Raw genomic sequence first — 10,352 nt, forward strand, 5'->3', positions numbered from 1 at the left:
ACTCATTTTAGATAAAGTTTTCTCAATACTACTTATTATTTTGAATATGCAATTTGACATTTTTTTTGTAATATCAAGGGTATCGCCTCAACTTTTGAGTAAAGAACTAATCTCTATTGAGGTGTATGGTTGCACCTCTCAACAAATGTTGCTCTTAGGAATCAAACTCTTCACCTTTTGGTCTTTCTAGGATCTAGCAGGGTCTTACAACACTAGACTAACACATTCTTGGTATGCAATTTGACATTTGAAATGGTATGTATAGAGATTTTGTTAATCATATATATATCATGAAAAAATTAGAGAATCAATAGTATTTTGGTTCAAAGAGATGTGATTAATTAATACATAATTAAATATGCACATACAAATATGACAAATAAGTGACCTCAAGTCAGTCATGTTTGTCTCTTACCTGATGTTATATATTAATCGAGTCTAATTTTGAACCTGAACTCGATCCTAGACTCAATAAAATTTAAATATATTTATGATTAATTAGAATCGAGTCAAACCTGGTGAATAGACAAGATCAGGTTCGACTTTTCCTTACTTAGCCGAGAGTAAACACATGAGGTGAATGAGTTGGAAAAGAAGATTAACGATGGAATTGGCATATACTGTTTAAGCAATTTGGCGGGATTTGTTTCCATTTTATCACCATAGAATTTTCATTTCAAAAACATTGTGCATCGTGACCGTTCATTCACCTTATAAATACTCCTTCTTTGGTATTCAAATTTTCATGATCACTTCAACACAGTTCTTCTTTCCACTCTCTATTCTCTCTCTTTTTCACTCAGAGTCTGTGACTCTCGAATTCAGTTACCATGGTGAGAACTTCAACTTTTCGAATCTTCCATTCCTTCGTCTTCTTCTTCATCATCGCTTTCTCTCTACAACCACTTCCTTATTTTCCATTTTGTTCTTGCGTTTCAGGTTGCTGCGCAGAAAGTGAAAGAAGCTGAAATCACCGAGCAGGATTCACTTCTCCTGGTACTCAATTACAGTTTTTACATTTTAACCGAACTTATCAAACGGATCTGAGTTTTTTTTTTCGTTTGAAGTTTCTCGATGTTCATAATTTATTGATTTCAGTAGATTTTAGATTTCTTCAGTAAATTTACTTTCCAATATCGCATAGATGTTTTATTTTTATTTCCAATCGAAATTAGATTCTATATCTAAGGGCATTTCATTTTCCAAGGTCGTTATTTTATAAATTTAGTTACCAAACACTTTTGGTTCAGTATGAAGTTTCTAAAACGAGATCGAAGCATGAAAGTGTGAAACGAGATCTAAAACTTATTTTCTCAGAAATCCTCTATAGTTTCAACACCTAGTTGTTTGATTACTTCTCTCTTCTATGTGAAGTTTGGTTCGAATCACATGATGTTTCTTCATCCACCTGGTTCTGCAATGTTATATGTGCTTTAGTTTGAAATTAAGTTCATAGTAAATTAATTTCAAATTTAATTTAATTCGAAATTTCATGTAACAGACGAGGAACCTGCTCCGAATTGCTATTTTCAATATCAGTTATATCAGAGGCTTATTTCCTGAGAAGTATTTCAATGATAAGTCTGTTCCTGCTTTAGGTAAAATCATTAGTGAACCATATTTTGCCTTTTATTTTCACTAGATCTTATAATATCTGCTGTTAAATTGGACAATCATTCAATGACAACTCATAAAATGTATAAGCAAAGTATGCTTACCTAAAGAAAATGGAATTGGTGATGCTAATTTCGGAATTGTTGTTAAATTGTTTCTAAGAGCGTTATTATTGACAGAGATGAAGATAAAAAAGCTGATGCCACTAGATGCCGAGTCTCGCAGACTGATTGATTGGATGGAGAAAGGTACGTTCAGTATTATCTAACTGAACTTCTTGGATATGATTTTCTGCATTATTTGTGATGCGTATTTTTTAAAATTCCGTTTTGTTCTGTTTATTTTGCAGGGGTTTATGATGCCTTGCAGAAGAGATACCTCAAGACGCTTCTGTTCTGTGTGTGTGAAGCAGTAGACGGACCAATGATTGAGGAATATGCATGTAAGCTTTTGACATACCTGATCACAATTTTGAAATTGTAGTTGGATGAATACTGTATGTAGGTAATTGTTGTAATAGTAGAAAATGAAACAAAGTTATGAAGGTTCACCTAGAGATCACAAATATGAGATGGACATGAGAATGTGTTAAATTTTACAATTATAGAACATTTATATTACAATACATGAAATTAGCATAAAACTAACATAAAAACACAAATCTTATGTTAAAATAGAGAAATTATGTTTTAAATGTTAACGAGTCATTATAGACATAATAAAATGCTATTATTTATCTAACTATTGTGATAAAGAGCTTTATAGAGTATCTGACACCGATACCTATCCTAGCAATTATCATTGATGATGCCTGTGCTTTATGCTAGATACAAAATGTGGATACCATTTTAATTTGATTTGAGACACTTATGGAGGGATCTTTAATATTAGTAAATATTTTTCCCTTCAGTTTCATTTTGTTATTCGGATTCTGACAATCAAGAGGTTTCAATGAATATCAACCGCACTGGAAACAAAAAGAAGGGGACATTCAAGTATAACTCTACCACAGAAATTACTCCCCAACAGATGAGGTTCTGGTTACATGATAAAATATAATCTAGATCGGAACTGGAGTCTTATCATGATAATTTACTAATTAAACTAATGCTATTTGTATGTGGATGTAATCCTTAGGAGTTCTGCATGTAAAATGATTCGAACTTTAGTTCAGTTGATGAGAACTCTAGAGAAGATGCCAGAAGAGGTAAATTAATCCAAATGCTTGCTTGATAAGATTAAGACCGCATGATTCAGCTTCACTGTTCTTACATACATTGTTAATACTTGCCTCTATTTTTTACTCAGCGTACCATTCTGATGAAGCTCCTCTACTATGATGATGTGACGGTACGTTCTATGACATGGAATACCAAATCTGAGTTTCGTATAAATTGTTTGTGAAATTCCGCCACATTTTTCTAAATTTCTGAATTTTCCAGATATAAAATGTATTTTGATTAGTTTGTTGTTCAATTGTTAATTGCCAAATGGTTGACGATGTTGATAATAAATGTCCACATGCTTTGTTTTGCAAGTGGTTAAAGTTTTAACATTTTGTTATGCCGCAATTCTGATTTTATATACAGGCTATTTCACCATTTATTTGTCATTTTTTCTTGTAGCCTGCTGATTATGAGCCTCCATTCTTCCGAGGTTGCACAGAAGAAGAAGCTTATCATCCATGGTCGAAAAATCCATTGAAAATGGAGGTCGGGAATGTAAACAGCAAACACTTTGTCTTAGCTCTGAAGGTAATTGAGGGATATCATATGCACAGCTAATTTTCAAATCCATTTCTAATATTTTTAGCGCTGATTTCTATTTTCATTTGATAGGTTAAGAGTGTGCTCGACCCTTGTGAGGATGATAATGAGGAAATGCAAGACGATATGAACACTTGTAACGATTCCATGCAACAGGATGAGTATGATGATACTGACAGTGAGGTAAATGAGAACGTTGCTTGATAAAGCCATTTCTATTAATTTTTTTGCAATTGAAACTTGCTGAAATGAACCATTAATGTAAAAATGTTACTTATATTTGACATTTTACAATTTTCAGGTTGAGCATTCTCAAGGGGATCAATATGCAGTTGTTCCAATAGGTAATTAGGATTGATAATCACTTTTATTACTGCTGAGCAGTTAACTTTATTTTCTCTCCTAATTTCACTTAATAACAACAATGACAGAGAAACAGCAAGCACCGGAAGATAATAGCATGAGTGATGAAGGTGATATAGGTGTTTTTGCTTATGGAAAACTGTGTTTATGTAGATTTGCTTTTACGATAAACATATCTCCAAGGTGTTTTGGTTACAGTTATTAATTCAATTACTTGGCTGTAAGAATATTTATGAGATATTATGTTCAGACAATACCCAGGACCCTGTGGAAGATGAGCAGCAACTGGCCCGAGTCAAGGAGTGGGTAAACTGTTGCCACCTTGACACTATTGAGCTTACTGTCATTCTATCCAATTTTCCGGACATCTCAGTGGTGCGTACTTTTTTTTCCTAATTATTATGAAACTGATGTTCAGGTGATTATTTTTCTTGGCCTTTCTTATATTATGATCTAACTGCAATTTTTTATTGAATTATTTTAATTGCAGGTTCTAATTGAAGGTATAAAGGTTAACTGTGATGTTCTAACTGTACTGCAGATTTCATCAGTTTACATACTGTGTTGGTCTTGTTTTTTTCTTCAGAGATCATGGACAAGCTTGTTAAGGATGGTGTCTTATCAAAAACAGGAAAGGAGACATACGCCATTAACAAGGACACAGTTGATTTTTCTTCTCTCTATTGACCAAAACCCTTTCTTTTGTTCTAGTAGTCCTTCCTTTTGTTTCTTTCTGATGGAATTGCAATGACAGAAATCTGAATACGAGTTCACCATTGTGAAAGAAGAAGTTGATGGTCAAGCTCCTCAAGTCTTTGACAAACCTTTGCAGAGTGAAGATCTCATATACATGAAAGTGAGTTTAATTGTCCTCTTTTTATCCTCTTATGTGATATCTAAGAAGGTCTTGGCTGACTTGTAAGTTGTGACTAATGTCACGTTTAGTCACAAATAACGGTTAAGTATAAAAATGGTGTTTCTTGTCCTACTATATATAGGCTTGACAATTTAGTTAAAAGTTTTGAACTAAGGCTGAAGGGTTGGTGAAGCAAATAAATCATGCAGGATGCTAGCTAATAGTTACTATCATATTCAATTTAATTTATTTATGGCTTTTGTGAATTGTCTCCTGTGACCTGTCTTTCAAACACTCTGCATCATCTGAAGAGTGATATGATTGAGTCTGTATAATGTACTACATCAGATATGATCCCAATTTTCTTAAATCATTTGCTTATGATAGGTTTTATTTGGTTATGTAGCTCTTATAACATCTTTCTATTATAGTAGATCCTAACTTTGGTATAAATATCGCAGGCTCTCTATCAGGCTCTTCCCATGACATATGTGTCAGTCTCAAAGCTTCAAAGCTTGCTTGAGGGAGAAGTAAACCTGACAGCAGCACGAAGGATAATTGATAAAATGACTCGGGATGGTTTTCTTGAGCCCAAAGGCAACAAAAGATTAGGTATCGAATTAACTATCAGAGATTGATCCTTCTCTTTTCCTTTTGTTTTATTCCTAATCACTTCATATTTCTGTGTAAATCAGGGAAACGTGTGATCCACTCTGAGTTGAGTGAGAGGAAATTCATTGAAGTGCAGAAAGCTCTAAATGCTATGGAAGCTATGGTAATAATAACAACCTAGCATTTGAAGTTTATATCACATTATCACCATTTATTTTATAGTATGATTTATGTATTTCTTGTTTTCAATTTCACAGGATGTTGATCACTGTGAACCAAATAGCAAGCCCAAACAATCTGATTTCCGTTTAAATGGTAATATGGATGAAGCCCCTTGATACTTTCTATCAATAATATCTGCATTTTTGGTTATTGAAACTTTAATAAACTTACAACTATTGGTTACTTTATTGATAATCAGGAAGCAACTATGATGTGTCTACATGTGGTGTTCTCCATTCTATTGGATCAGATTTAACAAGAATGAAAGTAACTTCTGAAACAAATTATACTGACTCCATGAAGAGTGGACAGAAATTGTTTAAGGCAAAACACATGGGGAACACCCCCACAAGCAAGGTTGAGGCAAGTTATATCGGTTAACTTGCCAGTTTCCTATGATCTGTAGCAATTATGTTCCTCTAGTTTTGAATATTTTGCATTTAACTGATATGGTTTGTTGTGGAAATGTACAGCCAGTTGATTCAAGAGAGAGTTTTGCACAAGGCCAAGAGAACAGCACAGAAAATGTTAAAAGAACTCCAAATCAAAAGGACGAAGCTGATATAAATATCTTCAGTTACTCCTCCCAAGACAAACGACCCAGGAAAACAAGCGCGGTATAAACTATGACCTCCTTAATCCTTGAAGTGACATTATATTTCAAAATTGAAATAGTATTGACTTAAAAAATGAAATTCTGATCAATTTTCTTCGCACTCCTCTTTTACATTTACTTTTATAATTAGCGATCAACAAGTTTTCCTTCTAAAAAATTATAGATAAAGTAATCAATGGTTATAAAATAGACGTGAAAAATAACATTGCAAAAAGGATATGAGATAATCATTTTCCTTTTGAGTTGTTTATAGTCTGAGATAATCCTTCTAGTAATTGTTTCCTTGCTTTGCAGGTCAAGGAACCAATCCATCAAAATGTGAAGCGTCAGAGAGCTCAGACTCCACGACTCTGAATTTTGGACCCCTACAATAGTAGTACTTTGGATGATAATAGCAGAATCTGACTACCTTAAACACTATCATATAGCTTATGAAGCATACACTTGGTTAAGTCTACAGTAGCACAGAGGCGATGCCTCTAGTATAAATCATTATGGTCTGGCTTTTCCTAGTCACTTTTTTGCAATTTGCCTATGTGGTATTGCAGTTTTACAAGTTTATCATGTAGAGAAATTTTAAAGTTTTTATCATACTTGTTCTAATGGTAAAAGGAGTAGTTTGTACCTACTGCATAGTGCTTGTGATGTTGGTTGCTTAACACTTAATATAGATTCATTCTTCTTTTATACAAGCACCACATTGACAAGTGATTTTTGGTTACTCTACCTGAAAAATTGTTCTGTTACAAACTAAGTAATGTTATGAGTCTGGTGAAGTTGGTTTGGCTCCAATATTTTCATACTTAGAGCCTAGTATCACTGCATTAAGCTTAGCAGTCATTCTTTGCATGCATTGCTTACTGTGTTAGTGATTGAGAACGACTCTTGAATTTTGCAACGGTTAGAAAGAAATTTGAATTAAACATGTCATTGTAACACATACATCAATTTGAATTATAAAAGGGTGAGTCATTAATTATTTTCACATGTCGTTGTTTATAAAAGGGTGAGTCATTGTTTACTTTTATGAAAAACAAGAGAACATTGGAAGGATACATGCTATGCGTTTCACATAACATGCTTTATTTCTCATAATAAAATCATTCTTTGTCACTAATAATTAGCTAATTTCCAATAGTAAACATCAGATTGATTTATACAAGTGATATAAAAAGGAAACTATATGGGTGCATAGTCATCTTCTGCTGGTGGAGCCTGAGAAATAGCTGTTATCACAACAAAAGCACCAAATAAGATTGTGGCAATAGCAGTGAAGTTGACAAGGAAGGCTTCAGAACCATATTTTGCTAATCCTCCAAACTCCAAGAAAGTGAGCTTCTCTAGAAATCCAAGAGAAGCAGTTCCAATTGCCAAGACATACACAATAAGCCCAAGTAGCACATGCCAAGGAAGTGATTGCCTTCTTATTATTGAAGTCCCTCCAGGGTAGAAAAATATCACAAGCCCATATAGCCACTGCAGGTATTAATGCAATTTTAGACCACTTTGGAGGATAGCTGAATGACAAAAATAAATTGATACTTAAATTGAGTGAGCATATTTCATTTCTGTGATTTCCAATTTAGAGTTTGAACCTTGTAAGCCCCAAATCTTGCATTCCATATGCTTTGGACAATGGGAATATGACACCAAATTGGTATTAAATTGTAGTATCTAACTACGAGCATAATATTGCGATTTTGTTGGTTTCCACAACCTTATCGTGACCACAGTTGCAGCTACATCTGTGATATATGCAACATTCTGCTACAATTTAAGACCCATTTCATAGGCACAAATGCCTAAATGTCAACACCCAAGTCTCCTTGCAGACTAGAGCTAAAAATAATGCTTATATAACAACTTCAATGATCCAATCCCCATAGAAGGGGTACTAGAAGAAGAATCTAGTATTCAAGGAATATTATATTTTCTGGATAGTAGACTATAAGGTTTAATCCATGAATCATGATTCCAATGGTTTACCTGAATGCCATAAAGGACAATAACCCCAATTCCAAGCCATGAATGCAAGCTGTACAGATTGGCAATCCCACTTTCATTATGATTCTTGAAAGCAGCAACAATTCCAATTATTCCAAGTATTAGTGCAATTGCATGGAGGACAAGGTGTATCAACTTCTTAACTTCCTTCCTTAGAGGAAGGGATTTATAACTTATAATAGCTGCAAGTACCAAAAAGAAAAAACTTAATAAAAGCACCAACTTTGTAAGTTCAAAATGAGAAAATGGGAGATATAATAATCTTGTTAACAACCAAATGACATTAGTTCATAAAACAGCATCTTATGGGAGTAATTTGATTACCTTCACCACCAAAAATTATTAAACCAATAATCATAAGAACAGGATGGATCTGTATCAATGAAAAGATACACGAGATTAGGACAATTACACTGTTGAGATTATATATAGTCACTCATATTCTCTTTAACATGATTTGTAGCTAGGGCTTGTCCAACAATGATCCAAATTGCAAGGCAAAACAAGATGGTGAAGAGATTTCTTGATAGTTTACAAGAGGAGATCATAAAAAAGTAAAAGTATACAAAAACATCAATATCAGTATTTTTTAATTTCAAAATATATATTTTCAATAAAACAGTTATTTTGAAGAGATTTTTAATTTTTTATTGTTGTATAAAATAAAGGTTTTTATGCTAGAAAACATGCAAATCATTGTTATATTAAAGTCGATTACTAGTATGAAACACCAAATATAAAGGCATATAGAGGTAAAAAAATATCAAGACAGCATCACACATACATAATATAAAATAAGGTTTAATTAATCAGCAGGTCTCTAAACTATTTGAGAACTATTAAATAGGTCCTTAAATTTTTAAAATTTATAATTAATTCCCTAAACTATTAAATCATTTATAATTAGATCCTTCTGCAAGTAAAACATTCTTTTCCCATCACAAGTGAAATATTCTTGATCCCATCACAAGTGGATGGTCATCTCATCACAAGTGAAATATATGAGATGGTCATTGGAAATAAGAACATTTCGTTTGAAGTTTGAACTAAACCTGATTACAAATTTTAAAAATTCAGTAACCTATTTAAACATTCTCAAATAGTTTAGGAACTTAATGAATTTGTATCCTCTCCATTACTGGAGAGTTCATTACCATGTTGGATTATGACACGTGGCAAAAATAAAAATCCAACAGTTCTAATTTTAACTCATTTTTTAATAAAATAAATTATAGTTATTATTTCCCCTTAAAATTCAGTACTGGAGGAGTTGAGCTCTTCTCTACAGTAGTGGAGAGGAGTTGGGCTCTAAAATAGGGTGTGAGTACTCTGAAAATCAGGAAGAAAAAATACATAAACCTAAACTCCCTCCCCTGGTAATGTAACTGCAGATTAGCCATACCAAACTAAATAATAATGGAAAATGTAACTGTAAAGTGATTTCTGGAGTGGAAAACCTTGTAAATCCAGTACAAAATCCTCATTAAAAATTCTAATTTTTCAGGTTGTTGTTAGTCAATTATATTTTTTGAAGTTAAAATTTAAATTGAATAATAGAAAGTATAAACATGCAATTGGAATTAAGTAACAATAATCTTCATCCAAATTTGTAAGCCAACTTCCAAATTCAGTTTATGGATTATAACAAAGGAGATGAAAAAAAGAACAAAATTTGACATAAATTCAGTGAGTATAGATAACCCAGAATTATATTACCCAAAATAAAGAGAAAGCAAAATGAGTGAGAAAAAATATCACATATGCCATACATTGAAGATGAGATTTTTGTTAGAAGATTCCCAAGCTAAGCCACCCCTGAAGTGAATGTTCCAAAACAAAACTAAGACAATAGCAACAATTCCGACAAAGTGAACCACAAATGTGAATGGAAAAGCAGGAACTCCCAGCGCCATATTTTTCTCTCTATCGATAATAAGGTTTTGTTTTAGAGTATAGTATCTGAGATTCAAAATATAAAACTATATAATATCTGCATCCTCATTATTATATAATAACTATATCGTCACCACGTGGATCATTTCTCTTGGGACAATCCGCAGTGTAGATGATTTAGCTTCGTGTCTCTATTATTCACCCAACCTTTTATATGGTTATATTTTTTGTCTCAAAATTTATATTAAGATGTTAGTTTAATGATATAAAATCTGCTAGATTCTTAGGATTTAATTCTTAAGAATGATAGTGGTTAGGTAAGAAAATACTATTTAGAATACTAAAATAAAATTTTTACATTATACTATTCTATATACCTCTCATATTTTAGTGATAAGAAAATTTA

At 32.7% G+C, this 10,352-nt stretch overlaps 2 protein-coding genes across 3 annotated transcripts; one reads left to right on the forward strand and one right to left on the reverse strand.

Annotated features, from left to right (window-relative positions):
* On the forward strand, nucleotides 649-6,770 carry LOC109352218. 2 transcript variants are annotated; one of them, XM_019594098.1, is made up of 22 exons: nucleotides 649-833; nucleotides 940-996; nucleotides 1,502-1,598; nucleotides 1,794-1,862; nucleotides 1,964-2,056; nucleotides 2,525-2,648; nucleotides 2,752-2,821; nucleotides 2,923-2,964; nucleotides 3,240-3,368; nucleotides 3,453-3,563; nucleotides 3,682-3,724; nucleotides 3,812-3,853; nucleotides 3,994-4,118; nucleotides 4,234-4,246; nucleotides 4,330-4,406; nucleotides 4,498-4,599; nucleotides 5,061-5,211; nucleotides 5,295-5,374; nucleotides 5,469-5,526; nucleotides 5,633-5,790; nucleotides 5,907-6,050; nucleotides 6,344-6,770. In XM_019594098.1, exons 1-22 carry the CDS (start codon nucleotides 831-833, stop codon nucleotides 6,401-6,403), a joined length of 1,848 nt encoding a protein of 615 aa, XP_019449643.1. In that variant the 5' UTR covers nucleotides 649-830; the 3' UTR covers nucleotides 6,404-6,770. The 2 variants fall into 2 exon arrangements, with proteins under 2 accessions (XP_019449643.1, XP_019449642.1); XM_019594097.1 differs by having other exon boundaries at nucleotides 651-833; nucleotides 5,633-5,796.
* On the reverse strand, nucleotides 7,094-10,071 carry LOC109352219 (transmembrane ascorbate ferrireductase 1-like). Its single transcript, XM_019594099.1, has 4 exons — nucleotides 9,823-10,071; nucleotides 8,378-8,426; nucleotides 8,036-8,235; nucleotides 7,094-7,525 (listed from the first exon to the last, which is right to left on the reverse strand). The coding sequence occupies exons 1-4, from the start codon at nucleotides 9,964-9,966 to the stop codon at nucleotides 7,229-7,231; spliced, it is 690 nt and encodes a 229-aa protein (XP_019449644.1). The 5' UTR covers nucleotides 9,967-10,071; the 3' UTR covers nucleotides 7,094-7,228.

Source organism: Lupinus angustifolius, chromosome LG07, assembly GCF_001865875.1.
Source record: "Lupinus angustifolius cultivar Tanjil chromosome LG07, LupAngTanjil_v1.0, whole genome shotgun sequence".
Taxonomy (NCBI): domain Eukaryota; kingdom Viridiplantae; phylum Streptophyta; class Magnoliopsida; order Fabales; family Fabaceae; genus Lupinus; species Lupinus angustifolius.